Here is a 19,672-nt window from a genome sequence, read left to right on the forward strand (position 1 = left end):
CTAATTGCAGCGATACAACTCAAGTGATAGAATGATCTTCTGTTGCGTACCAGATATTGTTAACTCCCCGCCGAACAAAAGAGTAGATCGAAATGAAAACCTCTTCCCAATCCATCTTCGATTGTCACTCACTTGCCAAAATGCCCTTGGTTTCATCCTCAGTTATATCCTCGAAATGGTTTCCTGAATGGCAGAAGTACACTGAACCTCTTGTCCATCGGTCACCGAAATTCTCTTAGTTTTAGGGGCTGGCGCTTTCTTCTGGCGTTTTACATCTGCAAGTGGAGAGGATGTGGTCGAAAGTCCTCCCGGAAGCTTGGGATCCTCCTCACTGGCGACTTCAGAGTTTTCTGTGAGCTTCTGTCGTTTGTTTGACTCTATCTGTGAAGGAGACGATGTTGATGAAGTTGGTGGCAGTTTGGTTGCTGGTTTTGTAGCTTTTATGCAGCTAGATGCCTCGCGAGATGTATGTACGCAAATAATTCTTTTTGGCACAGAAGTTTTAACTTCAGAAGTGTTGCCGCCCAGATTCTGTAGTCGCGCAGCAAGGCAATTTTTGAATTTTGAATTCGGCGATGTAGATGAATCACTGGCTTCGACCTGAGTGTTTTTTGGTGTTTCTCCCGCCGCTGGTGATTTGTGCTTTAAATAATTGGTCACTCTCTTCCATTTGGGTTTTTCTCCTGGAAATTTATCCAGCTCATCGGCAACTGCGAAACTATTAGCATCTTCATCAATTGATCGGGCAAGAAATACTAACAAAGTGTCTCCCAGGTCCATCGCTCTGCCATCCAATATCTCTCCGCATCTGGAATATTTTTGAACATGCTTAGTTCGACCCGATCATGACTTTCAGTTAGAATATCAAGAACTTGTTGTTCAACGTAGCCGTAGCCAATTGCTTTGGAGAGCATCAAATCGTAAACGCTTTTGTAAACTTCCATTGTGATAGATCGACAATCGATTAATGAGTTTGTGATTTTGGGGTTTGAATTGTTCGATGTGAAAAGTTAAGAAGTTTTGTAGTGGGCAAAAGTACAATTCAGTCTCGGGTGATCAACTCACTTTTGAAAATAAGAGAGTTGGATTCAACTGTTCAGACTGGGTGCATGGAAGCTGGGAGGAGAGCTGTTCCGATCACAGATCTCGCCTCCACTCACCTTTCGCGTCCATCCGCAGAAAAACAGAAGCAACAAACAGAATGTTAACAATTTGTTGACTAGAGGAGTAGCTTTGATATGAAGCTCTAATTTTTCAGCTGCGAGTAACGATTCGTGCAACGATACAGTGAAGAAAGGCCTGCTATTTCTTTAATGGGATGCTGTAACTAGTCTAATACTACTTTTTGTGCAGCCGACACGATACTCCGAATCTACCTTATACATACTTGAACACTGGCTGAACCACACTATAGAGCATAGTAACATCTGAACTCACACAAAAACGTCGACTCTCTGACAGTATCCACCTAAAACAAAAAAAACTCAAGCCATCAGTTCTCCATATAACCCAAAGCCTGCGTATCTCCATCCGACCATTGTGAAATAACACACTTCATCCATTAAAACAAAAGCCCATTCACATCCTATCTACAAAATTCCCACTTCACCCACTGACCAACGAAATTCCTCATACGGGAACTTCCAAGAAGTCCACTCAAAAGCACTCCCATACTCACAAGGCCGAAATAATGCCATACACCCATCTCAATCTTCAAAAACTCCACCCTCGACATCCAGGAAGTATTTGTTGGTGCAGAGACAAAAGCTGGCACGTCGCTCTCCTCTTTCGATTTCGATCCAGAGGCATGATATAACCATGTCGGTTCTGGATACGATCCTCTTTCAACTATATTATCAATTGAGCTGTTAACTCACATCTCCATTACCTCGGATACTTACATAAATGTTCCCAAGTCCGGAGACTTATTGCCTCTGATTGTTCTTCCAATGAAGCTCCTTTAAGACGACTTATTTCTCGAAGGTAAACGAAGAGGAGTGTTTCTGAAATGTGAGTTTCGGAATAGTTGTATGGGAAGCGGGTGCCTTTGTCGCAAAGCACGTTAACGAAGATGTCTAGATCCATTGTGAAAGAATGTTTGGATATCAATTGATACAGTTGTTGATGAGTAAGTTTCTGGATTGGAATATTTTGAGGAGGTATTTATGCTCGATGTTGTTGTCATTATGAGAAGACAAACTTGCGAAAGGTACATGATAGCATGAGAAAATCTGGGCTGCACCTGTATGTTTAATTGAAGTTTGCCCCTTCCCGTTCGTGGAAAGTAATTCCGAATCTTTTGACCTTGAAGGTAGAACCACAGTAGAAAAATATCATGTTATATATATATTTCCCTCTCTAACGTAGCTCGTTTCGTTACAAGCACTGTTAAAATCAGATTCCCAATTACCCACCAAAAGATTTAGTGCTACAAGGTAAACTAGCAATCATTACTCCAAGTAAAGGGATAATACCAGTAAACCCAACCGAAGCGAGGTCGCAACACCAAGCAAGGCAATGCACACCCCTTTCAAACCTCACCTCACAGCAACCTCCTGGCCTCACCGAATCCGGACGAGTCCAGGAAATTACTTTAAAAATTGTATTTGTACCATGCATCAAAGAAAGCAAGTGGAAGCAAAAAAATAAATGAATATTAAAAACTATTTGTAGATAGAAATAAGTAATTGAATGAATGAATTCGAAACAAGCTAGATCCCAAGAAAAGAGTTTCCACATTCCAACAAACCGACTCAAACCCATGCCTGCCTCGAAAAAAAAGGAAGTTCCAAATGAACATTTTTGTTACAAAAAATTGGACAGCGTGAGGCTGAATTGTTTTAGAATTAGGATTTTACCGACACGCTCTCTTCCAAATGTTCGAAACCGTATCCATTAGAATGTCCGACGTTGACTCCAACCCCAACGCCATTAATTTCGCCGTTACGCGGCCATCCTGCTTGCTCCAATTGCTCGTGCTGATGGTGTTCATGATGCACATGATGATCCCTAAACCTATCGTGATCGTGATGTTCGAATTGTTCCTCTTTCGTAATGTTGTCTTCACGCTCACTGATATCCTCTGCGGCGATTTCCTCTTCCATCCGCACTTTCACACCGGAAACATCAACTCCAACATCTGCACCAACGTCCGCACTCATATCCACAGCTTCAACACCGTTCCCGTAGTCCACAGCATTTCTCCTAGCTTGTGCCTGGGCTTCTTCTTCTGCGGTGGCCTGCTCAATCCATGGTAACAACTTTGACTCAATGTTACTCTCAATATATCCATTTCCGTTTTGTTTGTTCGGACTACTACTCATCACCACATCCGACCAAGGCATCTCATTTGCATGTTTACCCGTCATGTTGTCCCTTCCGTCAACATTTACACCATTGACATCAATGTCATCTCCATTCCATGTGCTCTGTGTTTGTTTCTCCTCTTGTGTATCATTGTTCCAAGCGTGTTTATTGGAAGGTTCAATATGTGTACTTGTATCTGGCCAAGCCAACCCCTTATTTTCCTCACTTTGTTCCCAAGGGGTACTAGCCGGTACGGAATAGTTTGCCCACGCTGGATCCGCATCGAAGGATTCATTAGAATTGACAGTATTAACAGGTATATGGCCATAAAAATGGCCGCTCACATCCCCATAAGCTCCCATATTGACCCCTGCGGAATTGTTTAGGAAATTATCGATTTGATTCGTAGGATCGGCTTCGTTTACCAGTGTTGATTCGCTGTCTACAGTTGCATGAGACACGAAACTAATGTTTTCATTAGACATGTCGTAATGCTGAGCAGAATATGTATAGCCGCTTGTATCAAAGGGAGATTGAAGACTAGCTGTGTGCGGAGGGGTAGCAAGGCCTTGAACAAAGGAGTCAAGAAGATTAGGTTGCTGGAGATGAAGAGGTGATTCGGGCCAGGTATTATAGTGTTCGAGATTGGGAAGATTCTGGTGAGGGTGTGGCGGTGGTGACATGCACATGTGGCGTGGTGGAGCGGGGTCGACATATCGCCAGGTGGTGTCATTTCCCTCTCCAATGCGAGCTTTATGAAATGTCCAGATAAGAATGGCTCGCCGGATAAATGGCATTCGTTCCCCGGCTGAAGACTGCAATTCTTGATACATTGAAATTTGATCAACGTATTCCCGAATAGAGTTTGAAGGGCGACTTAATCCATTCCCACCATATGATTGTGGAAGACGTTTCTTTTCAATCTCAAAATGAAGGTTCATGAGCTGCGTAAAAGTGTATGCCCAAGTCTCAGCAGGTATGGCGACTTTGATTCGGGTCTCGCTGTCAGACATTCCAAGGACAGTCATTGGCAACGCCGTGTCTTCTAACACAGGATCTCTGGTAGGGTCACCGTAAAGATCCGCAGGTTTAATTAAACTTGTCACAGACTGCCAATTAGATCCAGCAAAATCCTTGCCAGGTATGGACACCTCCATGCGAGTCAATAGCTCACTATTATCCGGAGCGTGAGTTTTCATCAGATCCAACGACACATCCATATGGATGATATCACAGTTCAGATCGTTTGTAGAATGCAATTGTGCCAAGTGAGGGAACTTTTGTCGCCAGTGAAGGATTGATTCAAGACTTCCGCGGGGCTTCGATGACGACAAACCCGAATATCTATGAAGCACTAGACCATCTCTTCGAAGATCTTGTTCGGTTTTCATGACCCCGTTTCGTTCATTTGGCACAGCAAATGGTGTCATGAGCAACCAGAATGCAGCAGGCTTCATAGGATGATGGTTACTGAGTATTATTTGATTGAGTGCGTCATATTGATCGTGGCGTTTACTAGGTAGCCGACCTTGCGAGAGTGCTATAAGTGTGGGGTCCTTTTTAAATGAATCCTCGAAGCCATTCTTAGGACCCTTATTCGGAGGAAAGAGACGTTGATCTAAGAAGCGTTAGACTACATTTCAGATATCTCGCTGTAGACCTCTTACATAGTGCAGGATGAGGAGTCAGGAACCCTTTCAAAACCTGAATGTGACTAGATACCTGCTTCCTTGTACGCATCATCGTTGGATCTGGACGCTGCCCCGGAGGAAGTGTATTCTTGTATGCTATCCAAAGATATTCCTTGATGAGCTCATTCCGACCATGAGGCTTGCCCCTGAAAGAAAATTTCCGTCTTCCCATATAAGGGATGGCAAGAAGAGCTTAGATTTTGTCAGTTGCTATTTCACGTTGATAATAACTCTACTAACCATCAAGAAATGCATCCTCAAGAACAACCGGCCACTTCGAATCACCTTGGGTGTTTCCATCCCGATTTGCTCGAGCTCGGTATGCTTGATACTGAGGCGAATCAACTATAGGGTTGCGGTTACTATGTCTATTAAAACGTTGTTGCCGGTTGTGCCGCTTTCGAAGTTCCAATGTATTGCCGGCGGGCAGGCGCAGAGGCTGCGATGGCAGAGTAGGCATAGAATACATTGACCTTTCTTGGCCTCTCATGTGATGCCTCTTGTTATCATGATACAAGCTCCCCGACGCCAGGTCGTGAAGCTGAGCGTTACCTGCAGAATCCGAAAGAGGCTCTTTGAGCCTTGACAGCCCACTGGAATCGTCCAGTTGAAGCTGTTGCGATGTGTATCCTGATGGCAAAATATTGCGAGGATCTTCCATCGACTAGATGGTGCGATTTAGATTCGAGAATGCTTCGACGGATTCGAAATTCCAGTCACTGAAGCATTTGCACCAGGATTCGAGGTAGGCTGTGTAGGAAAAATGCGTATTTGCTCGACGAAGAATCAAGATTACAGTAAAAAATGTTTGGAGGAATGGCAGCGGAAAGCTTAGAATGAAGTTGCACAAGGGAATGTCAACAGATTAAGAATGAAGTAGGAGATGCCCTGACGGCTTATTAAGGAAGCAAAGTAGATTGAATGTATATGGCCAGGATGCAGGGCTGTTTCGATGGGGATCAGCCAGATCTACCTTCATTGATAGCTCAGGTAAACGTTTGCAAACGCCACAAAGCTTACAGAGCTCAAAGACCAAAATAGCCCCACCTCTGATCTCACAGACGTAAGGAAATCAGGTTGCGGGGAAAGTCACAACAACGTGAGGAATGCTTCATTTGCGCGAGCATGTAATTTCCTCAGTACCAATATTTCTAGAGCCTACAAGTATGATTGTGATGAACACTCCAAGCACAATAGCAAAGGGGAGATGAATAATCATTACATACAATGATGGTAATCCTTATCTTTGTCTGGCGCCCATTGAGGGCAGAGAGAACTTGATGAGATGACGAAATCATTTCAAAAAGGTACCTTCAAACTTACTGCAACAAATAATCCCTATAGTGCTGAATATCGGACCACCAATATTAGATTTAAGTAAATAGTTTCCCTTCCATTCAATTGTGAAAGGGTTTCAATCGAGGGTTGCCTGTGCAGGGGTGCCATTGAATTATTTGTGTATAGCTTCGGCAAGGGAGATGGACGCTTGCCATTTTTGCGAACAATATATCCAGGGAATTTGATCTTAGTAGAATATTCGAATTATTGGTAAATACCTACAATAAGTTTCCTCAATCCAGATCCGCGTCGTTCCCTTCAATATTGAATTTTTTGCGACCTCCCCCGGTAAGATTTTGTAAGGCAACTTTGTTGACTTGAGATCCGACTTTCTTCTGCATTTTTTCAATCTCTTCTTCTGCGTCAACAGTTTCTTCGGAAGCGAAATCGATTACTAGACGACGGCCAAGAAGATGGGTATCCTTGAGAGCCTCTAGTGCATTCTCCGCTTCACGAGCCGTAATGAAGTCTGCAAAAGCGAAACCACGTGTTGAGTGATCGAATTTCTTGGGCATGCGCACCGATCGGAGCTGCCCATACGTACCAAATAGTTTTCGAATATCCGATTTGGAAGCTTCGAACGGTAAATTCTTGACAATAAGTTTTGTACGTTTGCCTGCCAACTTCTTAGCTCTGTCCTCTTTCCTTTTCTCCTCAGCAGCATCAGCTCCTTTGTGCGACGCCTTGACCAGCAATTTATGATTGTCAAGTGTGTATCCATCCATTGCTTTGATTGCCGCCTGTGCTTGAGATTTAGTTCTGAATTCGATGAAGCCAAAACCCATACTAAGAACTTGGCCAGGTTTCTTTGGATCCGTCTTTGTATTAACGCGTGCCGATAAAAAGCCATCAAGGGGCTTGAAAATTTCCGTGAGACGTTGACTGGTAGTGCTAAAGTTAAGATTACGGACGAACAATGTAGTTGTATCCACATTTTCAACGCCACTATCTCTTTCGAGCAGATCAGATGTTGATAATTTAGGATCTGCTGCGTTGTCCGCATTCCTGTTGATTGTTGCCACCGGTTGAGCAGGTGGAGGTCCTGTGAAGAGGTCCTTGGGCGCCTTTTCTAGGAATAGTACAGTATCCTTCATACGTCGATATGCAAGGCTTGCAAATGCTGCTCTTGCGTGTGTTGGCTGTGCGAATTCAACAATTGCGATCGTACCAGTCGGGGGCATGAGAACACGAATAACCTGACCAAATTCTTCGAACATCTTCCGAAGTTCTTCTAGAGTCATGCCATAGGTGAAGTTTTTGACTAAGATGGCTGTATCGCCACGCTCACGTTTCTTGAACGCATCAAGATCAACTCCATTATTCGCAAAGTACGATTTAGTTTCTTGGATGACTGAAGTCTCAGCAATGGCTTGCTTGACTCCAGCATCTGCCGAAGTTGGGTCAAGAAGCTCGGATTTCGATACCCCCAAACGTTCAGCCACCGATGAATTGACTGCATCTTGATTCATATACAAAGAGTTCCAATTAAATGTGTTAGAAGAAGAATCGGCCTTCTTCTTGAGAAGTCTTTGCTTCTTCAAGGGAAGCTTTGCTATCGCAAACTCGTCTAGCTTGTTGTCTCGTTTAGCTGCAGCAGGTAATATGTGCAGTAACCTTCCTTGGAAAGGTTCGCCATCGACATTATGATATGCTTCAGCAGCAGCATTTGGGTCTGTGTATTGTACAAGAACAAATCCTTTGCTGGCACCTTTGGCGTCTACTGGTAAGTGTATCTAAATGTTTGGTCAGTGAGCTCTACGGAAACAAATCAAAACAGACAAAAAATGGCTGACGGTAGCTTTCAGAAAACACGAAGCATCTACTAAAATATTCGTCCAGTTCACATCACATGCTTTATAGCATAAGCTGTCCCTATCTGGATATTCATCACAAAGCTTGGAGGAAAAGAAAACATGCGAACAAGTTTCGTTGCTTACCTCTTCTAAAGTTCCGTATTGTTCAAAGTGCTTCCGCAGGTCATCCTCTGTTGCACTGTATGGCAAGTTTCGCACGAACAGTCGTCCACTTGCTTTGATCGTTTCAAGTGTCGCATCCAGTTCTGAAGGTGAATTCTCCGTCTGTTCTTCGACGACTTGTGCTTCGTCGACAACCGTATCTTCAATTGCTGTATTGGGTTCTGTTTCTCCTGCAACCACCTCTTCAACATCCTTGACGTCTAAGTTTTGTGTTTTGGGAATGATATCTTCCGGGTCCACTATATCTAATAGACGATTCGTATGACTCCTCAGCCAATCATCATCCGTGGCTTCAACGTCATTGGAAGGTGCATCGACCATCGCCTCATCCGCTTGGTTTGCACTGTCGGCAACAATAGTTGAAGGAATCGGTGCAACAGGCGCTTTTGATTCGATGGGGTTTGCAGGAGCCTTCTTAGCCTTACTAGGTACGGACTGATATTCGTCGTCGCTTTCCTCCTCTGGCACTTCAATGGCCTGCAACTTCGTTGGCGGTTCCTCCATATCAGCATCCATGGTCCCAGCTTTCCACATATTCGCGTTCGATTTCGAGGCCGGTTGCATCACCTCTAAAAATTCCTGTAGCTTGGGGTCTGCAATATCGACATCGCTTCGCTTCCGCTTGGTTCCAGTATTCAGGCTCTCAGAGACTTTTGCATCCGCCTCTTGCTTCAGTTGCCGCAGCTTGTTATTTTCCCGTTCTTGTTCACGTTGTGCTTTCCTCGATATAGGTAAAGATGCATCTGATATCTTTCACGATCTCAGTATAGATTCTTCACAATTTGATGTTCTTTTTTTCTCAGGATCACTTACAGGTCTGGCGATTTCCACGCCAATTTTTGACATTCGTACGAATGATTTGTTGAAGTATTTGACTGCCTTTGCAGCTTCTTCTGGTGTTTTGTATCCAATATAACCAATTCTTCGGTGAGAGATCAACTTTGCATCTGTAATTTCTTGTTTCGCACCGAAATGCGTTTTGAATTCATCCTCAGTGATATTTGGAGGAAGTCCCTTGATGAATATACGAGAAGAGGCCATGTTGAAACGTTGATATTGTAACTGTTTGTGCTTTTCGTAACTTATCAGCGCATTGGTTTGACGTGATGGACTATGACGGCGCAGAGTTACGTTTTCGCAAGTTAAGAAATGAGGATGTTCGATTATCAAAATATTTTTTTCTTAGGAAGGATATCCGCAGCGGAGCTACTCTAGCATATTTTTCCTTAGCCTTGAGCTTAATTGAGAAGTGCCGCAGGGTGAGCCGTGCTCAACATTTGATGCAAGAAAATCCGCAACGAAATCTAGACGTGGGCACGTGATAGATATCAATAAATATGGCCATCATCATTAAAAAATTGAAAAGCAGCAACTTCCCTATAATCGATTCGAACAAATCGAATTATACATATACATCAACATTTCTCATCCAACTTCAAGATCTTATCCTACACCCTCACTATTTGTGATAACTTTATCGGATCCGGATCTTGTCAATAGATTGCCTTGCCTAGTCTTTGGATCGCTGCAATAAGGTTACCTACTCACTTGCATTGCAAAACTTCGGCTAAACTATCAGCCTTTCTCTCTTCCTCCTTTCTCCACAACTTCCGATTGTATTCTAGAAGAGACAATTCCCTATTTCGATAACTCTACGATACAAGCATAGCAATTACACATTCAGAAAATCAGATCAACACGCACAACATTTAAACAAACAAAATGGCAGCCCCTCAACAACCAGCTGAAGAGTCCCTGGCAGGTATGTATAAGTCCCGACTTTTCAAAACTTCTGTTCAGCCGCTCCAGGGAGTTTTTGGTAGTATACTAGCTAATTAAGATGTACTACAGCTCAGATTAAGTCGGTCGACATGGTGCGCTCATTTATACTCTCTGCGATGATATGCGACGGCTACTAACTATTTAACAGAGCGACGACATGTCAGACGAGGCTATTGAAGTTTGTATGTCATATCCTATAGATGCGATCACAACGGGGGCGGTATGAATATATCCATAAGATGTTAATGGAATATACAGGTCGACAAGCTATGGCTAAGCATTCGGTTGAGAAAGTAGGATTTTTTTGGTTCGAACCCCTTTTCATGTGCTAATATGATCTGCCATAGGACATCGCACAATACATCAAGAAAGCTGTACGTACTTGAAGCTCGCGCTTATATAGCAAACAATGAACGAGGTACTAAATTGCCATATTAGTTCGATGAGAAACGAGGTCCAACATGGCATTGTATCGTTGGTCGAAACTTTGGATCATTTGTCACCCATGGTATTTTGCCCTTGAGCCTCAAATAGTTGTTTCTCCTATCTGACTTTTTCGCAGAAACGAAACACTTCATCTACTTCTACCTCGGTCACTGCGCGATTCTCCTCTTCAAGACCCAATAAATGTTTCGTATTCGCCCACAAACGGCACGAACAGCTCTTACTTTTTTGAGAAAGGTTTCAATGTAACAATGCAGAGGATATAAAAGAGGACAATCAGTAATGAGATGAAGCGGTGTTTAGGAAAGGACGTCACAAATTGGCCCTGGCGTTTGTTTTTTCAATTGTCGGATGAGTTATGGTATCAGGAGAAATTGAATCAGATTTCTTACCAATTGTGTGTGCAATTTGCGGTGTGTGGCTCTCGTTGATCGCCGAATAATCGGCCGTGAAGTTCTTTGTCTGCCAACCATCGAAATAATTACTTTTCAAACGCCGGTGTCTTTCAAGCGCGAGGGAGAGTGTATTATCGATCGGCAGGGGCATGAAATGTCATCAAGCGTCATTTTTGTTCTGGTCATAGGATGTCTCTCGGGATACTTCAAGCAACCACAGCCAACTTCCGTTCGAACGATACAACCCAGTTCAATCGACTAAGGCCTTCCTATCATATCCCATTTTCCGTTCCTTTTCAAACTCCAAATCCTAACTTTGCACTTCCAACCCCGGCTTCTATGGCCTTCCAAAGCCCATACATCCATGTGACTTTCACAATCGAGAATCAAACCTCCCCTGATCAAAATAAGCGTAAGCGCCTCGTATACTACCCATCCCAAGCAAAACCCAACCAAAAACCAACACAACCGTTGCAAATTCCAATCTCAGCTCCAACCAAGCTCCAACAAAACCCCAGCTCCAATATCAGCTGCAACACAATACCGATACCGGTCCGTCGGTACCGGTCTATCGGTATTCGCTCTGGACTGTGTGTGCTCGCTTGGATATCCTGACGACAAATCTTGATATATCCGGATGTACCTAGGTAGGTAACTCCAATGCCCCTGGTTTACTTAGACGCATTTGACTTCAGTACATTCATACTCAATTCGGCTATGTGAAATTAAATACAAATATGGAGCTGCTGGGCAGCTAGTTGGTGGGACTAGGTATAGGAATCTACGATGTATGTTGCAATATCAGCTCATAATTCCACTTTTTTCTATTCCCTCACTGTTACATCATACTATGTCTTCCATAATATCTGCACGCTTACCCATCCCCTCCGTAGCATTCCTTCCACCCCACTCTTCTTCGATCAGCGACCTTATTGTTAAGTTGTATTATAAAGCAAAATTCTTTTACATCACATAAGTATTCACATGCCAACCATCATATGTTATCAAATTTGATCTTTATTCTGATTTTGGCTTCTGCTATAAGGATTTGCATCCTGAAATCCACTTCTCTCCCTCTCCCTATCTCTCTATGGCCTATGTAATTAATCCCCATAATCATCTGTATCTGTGTCTTCATCTGTATCTTGTCTTTCATCTCCGTCTTCAAATGCAATCCCCATATGTGCAGTAGCCGCATATCAATCATCCTCCCGTCGTTCAGCAATATGCAATTCTCCATCCATTCATCCTCTGCCCAAATCCAAACCCAGTCCCAAATGCCTATCCCCAAACTTATATATTCACATTACGCATTCGCATCTTGAGGCATATCCATAAACCAGATGACCCAGGAACTCCTTTTGATTCAATGGAGCAAGTAGACTTCCAGAGATAGAAAAAAAATGAAAAAATGAAAAAAGACGCCGAATCCATTCCGTGTCCATTCCCAAAGGGTATTTAGTTGAAGCTCCATCCATGGAGAAGTAAAAAAAATCTCAAATTTTGTGAAAACAAGAAAGTAAAATGAAATAGAAAAGTATTCGGTTTTGCCTGCCGTGGTAAATGCCCGTGTTACTCCGAATGCAGAAAACAGATAAATTGAGAAGCCTGCCGCTTCACCTGTTGTGTATGGTTTGTGTGTGCAGTAAATGGATAATATAATCGCAGTCAAAGCCGTCATTTTGTGTTGATAATTATCGTATGCGCAGCGACGTAATCAAGACCGCTTCAGTTGTGTAAAGTGAGAAGGGGAGCAGAGCCTTCTACTCTTCGATGATCCCCTCCAAAATCTGTTTCTTCAAGTCGCTAAGGCGCTCATGCATTGCGAGAAGCTTCTCTTCCTCTAAGGGATTCTTGACCTTCGATGTTGCCAATTCATTATGAAGCTTGAGATAGATAGGGTAAAACCTCTTGTAGTTTTCGGCCAAGTCCAATACACCAGGTCTCAAACGGCGGGTACTATCGGTGGATGAGACTGATGAGGCAACACTGGATGACTTTTGGTGGCGTTTGTGAATAGGTGATCGATTGTTGCGAGTGTTGGACAAAGTGTGATGGTTGGCAGGAGAAGTAGATGTAGATGATCGACCACCAGAAGATGTATTTCCGAAATCCGATGCATTGGTCGGTGGCGAGGAAGCCAAAGGTGATGATTTCTGTGGGGAGTTTGCTTTGCCTTTGAAGGAACTCGAAGAAGAAGTCGTAGAAGTGGAGCTTGGACGAGATGATTGACTAGCATCTGAGACTCGATGTGAATTGGCAGTATCCTTCTTGACCTTCTTACTCAAAGGTAAGCTCGAATCGCTAGAATCCATTTCTTCGTTGCGACCTCGTTTGCTGTTGGCATTTTCTTTCTTGGCTGGGGCCTTGGTGACTTGAGGCTTCTTGATTGGAACTTCCTCGTCGTCGGATTCGACAACATATTGGGAAGATAGAGGCTTTGCCGCTGATGCTTTTGGCTTTTCAACTTCCTTCTTCACGGCCTTCGACTTCATAGTGGCTGCTGCTGTTTTTGGAGGATTCTTAGAAAGTAATCTTTTGGCCTGAGCTTCTTTTTCGCTAAGTTTCTTGGGCTTAGTTGTTGGTGGTCCTGAAGCTGATCTGGTTGTCGTCTCAGTCTTCACCTTTGAAGCCATTTTATCGCCAAATACGTCTTCCTCTTCGCTGGATTTTAATTTCGCGGCAGCGCTATTGGTAATTGAAGCTTGTACCTTACTAAGGGACTTTCCGGTACCTCGCTCCGATTTGGGCAAGAGCTTTTCCCACTCAGGTTCCGATAAGCCCAACCTCATCTTGTCGAAAATTTTAACCGCATTATCAATTGCTCTCTGACGTTCGGCGTCGCTTCCATATTTGAAGTTGAATACGTCGAGCTCTTTGTAGTAATTTTTGCGGAGTTCCCATTTTCCAGTCGATGTGTTGAGGTCTCCCACCTTCGCAATTGCCTGCTTGAGGTCGTCTTTCGGACCAGGAATTCGATTATTGAGTTCCTTCTCAGACATTGGTTCGAGGGCCAGTAAGTGTACTACAGGTTTCCTACTGCTCTTGGCATTCTCGGCTTGTTGCTGGGAAAGAGACTTAGTCGCACCTAGAGCTGGACTTCCCAAACCAGAAAGGGCGGGACTGACTGGCATCGATTTGGTTGCATCGTTTCCGAGCCCCTTGCCCAGAAACTTCGATTTGTTTGTGACTTTGGAGGCTCCTCGTTTTCCAGGGATCTGATTGATGATTTTTGTACTATTGAAATTAGTTCCCTAGTCCACTTGCAGCAATCTAATTACTACTCACGTATTCCCATCTTTCTTCGCTTGAGCTGTGGCCATCGATTCCCTCAAATTTTCCAACGCTGTATCCTCGCCTGCAGCTGCCGAAGTAGGCTTCTTACTCGTCTTCATGTTGTCCGCCTTGTAACGAGGTTGCGCACCTGGCCCCAATAACTTCTTGTTGGCGAGGGTAAGCTCACTGAGTACCTGCGGTTTAGACGTATTCGAGTTGTCCGAGTCCATATCGTTGGAATTCGCAGTCTGGAATACTTCGTATTGGAATGGATCGTGGTAAGTGGAAAGGATGTGAGATTTGTTGCCATATATCAGATTCTAGTTTGCAGAAAAGGAAATCAGTCAGCAATTGTTTCTGTTCATACAATCAAGCAAAGTACTATTGTTATAAATACTCAAACATGAACAATTGGTGCCGTACGCTGGAAACGTTCGGCTACCAAAAATCATTGAAGCCATGGGGAGCAGGATCTCTTACGGGATGTCCACCCAATGATAATTCTATTGGTTTGTTATTCTGATAACATTTGATCATGTCCTCGATCATTGCATTGCTCAAAGTCAAGCCAATAGCAGGTGTAATATTTGTGGCAGACTTGTTGGAGGGCGGATTACTCTCCAGCCTCAAGCCGGCTTGGGGTATATCTAACGATGGAGACATCTTGCGGATTTGACTGAACAACTCGGGTTGGAACAGTAAGGTGGTTTTGTTTGTATGATGGTCAGTTCTTGAGGTTATAAGGTGTGTTCGTTCTCTCTCGTTCTGCTGGCTCTGGCCAGGAATCGCTCTTAAATGAGGTTCAGCATGAAGTCGAATCACAAGTTCATCTACCAGCGAAAAGGGTGAATGAGTATGATTTCATAGGTAATAAACGTTGACCACTCTGAATCTTTGAACAATTTGCAATGAATGATTCGAAATTCGATTACATGTAGAATAGAATAGTAGCAATTATCTGGTATGAATGAATCAACCTTACAGTCAATTAAGTGATGAAGTTAGAAGAAGAGTGAAGTCGTAGGAATCTCTACGGTATGGAAGTTCGGAGAGACATGAACAGCCCTTTGTGTTGGAGAAGCTAAACTGGGTCTGGCTGGGCTGGGTTATGGGCTTGTATGGGTATTTAGAATAACTCGCCTCCACCTCAGATCATTTTTTGATTCGCTGTAAAGTGCACAAGATGCACAAACTAAATTTACTAAGGATGATTCGGAAAAGCGTGGATATATTTGTGTGGATGTTTGGGTTGTCTGAACAATGTGAGACCCTCTTTTTTGATTTATTTGGAAAGTAAGAAGAGTATTACCCAAGTACCTAGATAAAGAGAATACTAATACTGGACCGTATTGTATGATTTCTCATATATTTAGATGGAGAAAAAAACGAAGAAAGGGTAGGTAGAATGAGAAAGGAGAAAGGGGGGGTAGAACAACAAAAAGATTATATCAATTTCCTACCGCTCTTTCACTCTTTCATCATGAACATGCTATTATTATCATTCATTGTTGCTGTTATCGTTATGCAAGTTCTTGCTGGCTGGCTGGTTGGCTGGTTGGCTGGCCGGCTTGCTTGCTTTCTTCTAAGGTCATTCAGTAGGTATTTAAGTCACTCTCGATAGTCAGTCATGCTTCCTCTCTACACTACCTTTCCTAGTACTTCCGTACATGATTCTCCCGTACGATTCACCGACTGGGGTTCTTGGTTGCAGCATGAACAGGGATATCAGTTAGGTATGGAAAGTCATTTAGTAAGGATGCATCGTATATCACCGATATGATTATGATATAGGTAGGTATAGTCGGGGCGTCTTCTTGGTCTTTCTTCTTGGTCTTTTGGTACATACGAAATCCAGTGAACTTGTACACCGAATCTTGTGCTACAGCTCATTCATTTCAAGTAATATTCTCATAGGGCGAGCATCAAACTCATGATTGAAGAACGCCTGTTGGTGGCAAAAACAGGGTAACACTCTGAACCATGAAACCAAACTTTATTTATATAAAGTTTTCGATAACCCTATTGAGTATTACTTTTTTCCTCTTTTGGTACAACAGAAATTACAGAATGAAGCTGCCTACCTATCTACTATTATACCTGGGTACCTTTCCAACCACACCTTCGAAGCTCAAGTCCTCCAGCTATTCAGATTGTATGTTGCCTTTAGTTCAAGATGATAATGCTCCACTCTTGTTGTATCTTTGCGGGTGTTTATCTCCCTACAATATCCGTGAATCTTTGAGTCCCCTCTCATATCTTCGGGTATTATCTACATTGACCCATCTTTCTTACAAACTCTCAACCCCCTCTTTCTTCGAATCAAGTACAAAATGGATGTATTGAGACGGCTTGAATATGGTATACTTGTTTCAAAAAAGAGCCCAAAAGAGATGAACAAGAGCTCCAGAGATCCTGCTGACTGCCACTTCTCAAAATCCGTCAGATCTTGTACCGAAATTTACGATTACGCTTACTGTGTCAGGCCAAGAACAACGAACACAGCCTTCAGCTCTTCTTTTTTCGAGTTCCTGGGACTTATTTTAAGTTAAGGTAGCCATCTTCAAACCTTTTGCACTGACTGCACTGCACTGCTGCCGAACTGTACCTGACTTCGCATTCAAGGATTCCAGATCCCTAGATCCCAATTGTCGTTGGCTTTCAACAAGGATAGTTTGGACGATTCTCTGATATTCACCAGTGAAGATCAAACCTCCAGAATATACAATAAGATTGCCTGGGTATGGAGTTCCATTTCTGATTTGAAATCTCATAATGTCCATGAAGTTGGACGAGTATATTAAATAGTCTTATTGCATTATTCATCTCGAACATTAACGTTCTGGTGTGGAAATCTACCTTTTCTCCTCTCAAGGCCCGAGTTCTTCAAAATACAAGGTTCGGCAAATCCATCTAAGACAAGGAAGGGATTGGATTCTCCCGATGGCTTTTTGCTCCCAGGCCTGCCTGTTATTGGGCCTGCTGAACAACCGTCGCAGACAACAAGATGGTTTAGATGGCGACTCCGATCCTTTATTTTACCTCCACTTCATAACCCATAAATGCCGCTTCAATTTGAATGCCCCAGGTAAATTCCCTCTAGAAATAGCCGGATGGTCTTGCCCAGAAAGGTTTCAAATGGAGAACATTTAGTGTTGGTGTTACCTGGACCATTTCCGGGCACCTCGTTGGCATTTTTGAACTAACGTTACACTAAGAAACAAGTAAGGCAGTGAAAGATGCACCATCGATGCATTTGTCAACTATGAACTAGATTCAATATTTCCGTCGGGTAATTCTGATAAGAGTATAGTTATATCTGTAAAGCGCGTGGCATAAATCGAGAGCGTTCCTGTATTTGTACCTACAGATGAAAATTCGCTACTCGAACCCTTTTTTTCCAAGCATGCAACAGAATTACCCCTTCATTTACACTTGCCGTAGCGACGACAGTACTGGTTTCACAAAACTATAGGTAGGTCGGCATTAAAGTCAAAAATTCAGTGCTCACAAGGTCTTGTACTTCGGGAAAAATATATTAAAATGTTAAGTAGTGCAGCAACATTTTCTCCATCTCGGCGTCACGTCACATCCCGAAAAGAATAATCAATCCGAACTTCTCATCTGAGGATGAATGAGGGGTAGAATCTCGTCAGCCGTCTACTGTACTTGATCTTAGTGTCAAGATTTTCAATGCCCCCGGTAACTGCAGCACATCACGAGTGAATCTGAAATCTAAGCCAGTCGAATTTATTACTTTCTAACCTTTCTTTACCTTCCTTTGGCCAACGATTTATCAAGTTTTCCATTCTCTCGTCTAAATCGGGTGCTCTTCATCATACTCACCCGAAACTACATTTTGGTCAATCATTCAAACCTTACAGTTGTATAGCTTGATTTCATTCCTAGAGCGAGTAGTATTCCAATTCCTGATGAATCACTAAATAATGAATCAAAAACAATTCGCCAAAATCTCACACCGTCACCTCTTTGGGCAATATTCATCATCATACGTTCCCATATGCAAGAGAACATTCTTTCGCACTATGCGGTGTCACCCACACTATATTCGTCAGCAGAATGCCCTACAGCTGGCTGGGGGCTGAATAACCTAAAGTCACTCTCTGTTAGGTTTTTGATACCTTATCAGTCCGAACTTACGGTTACCCAACATCTCTTCTTCGTTTTTCTCATGCTTCAACGTCAAAACTTACGATAGTATGATATGATATAGTCCATCCATTCATCAATTCATCAGTAATCATCTCTATCTCCATCAGCTCCAGTCTCCAAAACTCAATTCTTCATTAGATCCCTGTCTCTCCTCCTCCTAACCCATGTTCCCAAGCCTCGGCCCGTCATACCTTGTTCGATTTAGTAACTCTCGCGAAAGACTAAAATCCCATTCTCTCTGCAAGAGCGCGTGGAGAAAATGAATACAGTAAAACCTCTCTATAAGGATCCCTCCTATAAGGATAAACTCTTTATTAGAATATTCTTATATTTCTAAAGTCTAGGATTATCTATATTTTTATTAGACTAGTAAAATCATTAGGATTAGCTATTATATGATGAAAATGTCGAAATTTTAGTTATATTTTTGTGAAAATGAAAAATGTTAAAATTGTTACAGAAATGTAGCCCGATCGGGATTAAGCGAAACCTCTATATAAGGATACCTCTATATATTCTTAAAAAAGACTACAAAAGCCGATATCCTTATAGAGAGGTTTTGCTATAGCTCGAATGGTTTGGGTGGGAAAATGTACGTTCCAAGATGTCCGTACCACCGTCAACTAACTAGGCATATCATTTTATTTCCTTTTAAGGGTTCATCTTGCTAGGTTTGTCACCACCAAAAGTGGGGTGCGATCAAATCTCGATTGGTGTTCATCTTCTTTCACTGATCTAAAAGGCCAATAACTACTTTTGTACTATGGTATTGGTGCTACAGAGGTTGTACAAGTTATGTTGGTGATTTTTTTTTTCAGCAACTGATTCCGATTTTGATGCTTGGGAAATCTATTGAATTTATATACTTTTCACACTTTATGAGGGCTTGAAACATTGTCATGATTGCATATCATTTGGATTCAGTTCGATGATTTCTGGGTTTCCGGAAAAGCAAGCCCGCGAAACCTTGCCTTGAGAGATATTAGACGATCCTTTGGGAAAAGAGGGGCTTGGAAAAGTATTAAAGTATGGCTGACGTGCCTGCGTTCCTGAATATCCGTGGCTATTTCTGGTATGACAGCTGCAGATTATTACCTGAATTTCTCTTCCCTTACAGTGTATCTTCACTCGCCTCAGGATCTTCGCTCTCGTCTGGCCGGAAAATATGCCAAGTAAATCTACAAGTTCACGAATGTAAATGTGGTTGCACGGGAAGGATTGGAGGAATGAAACGAGATGAGCGACGAGACGAAACCCTTTGGAAATGAAACGAAATAAAGGATCGATCGATTTT

General features: G+C 42.8%; 5 protein-coding genes across 5 annotated transcripts; 1 reads left to right on the top strand and 4 right to left on the bottom strand.

Moving 5' to 3' along the window:
- Positions 1-162: 162 nt before the first annotated feature.
- EAE98_001168 (uncharacterized protein) lies at positions 163-944 on the bottom strand (the record flags this gene model as incomplete). The annotated part of the gene is made up of 2 exons (XM_038948785.1): positions 163-710; positions 761-944. 2 exons carry the CDS (start codon positions 942-944, stop codon positions 163-165), a joined length of 732 nt encoding a protein of 243 aa, XP_038815051.1.
- A 1,902-nt stretch (positions 945-2,846) lies between these two features.
- Positions 2,847-5,658, bottom strand: EAE98_001169 (uncharacterized protein; the record flags this gene model as incomplete). Its single annotated transcript, XM_038948786.1, has 3 exons — positions 2,847-4,924; positions 4,974-5,189; positions 5,238-5,658. 3 exons carry the CDS (start codon positions 5,656-5,658, stop codon positions 2,847-2,849), a joined length of 2,715 nt encoding a protein of 904 aa, XP_038815052.1.
- Positions 5,659-6,568: 910 nt separating this feature from the next.
- Positions 6,569-9,352, bottom strand: EAE98_001170 (uncharacterized protein; the record flags this gene model as incomplete). The annotated part of the gene is made up of 3 exons (XM_038948787.1): positions 6,569-8,068; positions 8,273-9,061; positions 9,125-9,352. 3 exons carry the CDS (start codon positions 9,350-9,352, stop codon positions 6,569-6,571), a joined length of 2,517 nt encoding a protein of 838 aa, XP_038815053.1.
- A 681-nt stretch (positions 9,353-10,033) lies between these two features.
- Positions 10,034-10,720, top strand: EAE98_001171 (uncharacterized protein; the record flags this gene model as incomplete). Its single annotated transcript, XM_038948788.1, has 7 exons — positions 10,034-10,073; positions 10,163-10,185; positions 10,242-10,275; positions 10,352-10,386; positions 10,441-10,467; positions 10,532-10,601; positions 10,656-10,720. The coding sequence occupies 7 exons, from the start codon at positions 10,034-10,036 to the stop codon at positions 10,718-10,720; spliced, it is 294 nt and encodes a 97-aa protein (XP_038815054.1).
- Positions 10,721-12,695: 1,975 nt separating this feature from the next.
- EAE98_001172 (uncharacterized protein) lies at positions 12,696-14,871 on the bottom strand (the record flags this gene model as incomplete). Its single annotated transcript, XM_038948789.1, has 3 exons — positions 12,696-14,169; positions 14,221-14,528; positions 14,689-14,871. 3 exons carry the CDS (start codon positions 14,869-14,871, stop codon positions 12,696-12,698), a joined length of 1,965 nt encoding a protein of 654 aa, XP_038815055.1.
- Between the last annotated feature and the right edge of the window lie 4,801 nt (positions 14,872-19,672).

Source organism: Botrytis deweyae (genome assembly GCF_014898535.1).
Source record: "Botrytis deweyae strain B1 chromosome Unknown BDEW_002, whole genome shotgun sequence".
In the NCBI taxonomy this organism is placed as follows: Eukaryota; Fungi; Ascomycota; class Leotiomycetes; order Helotiales; family Sclerotiniaceae; genus Botrytis; species Botrytis deweyae.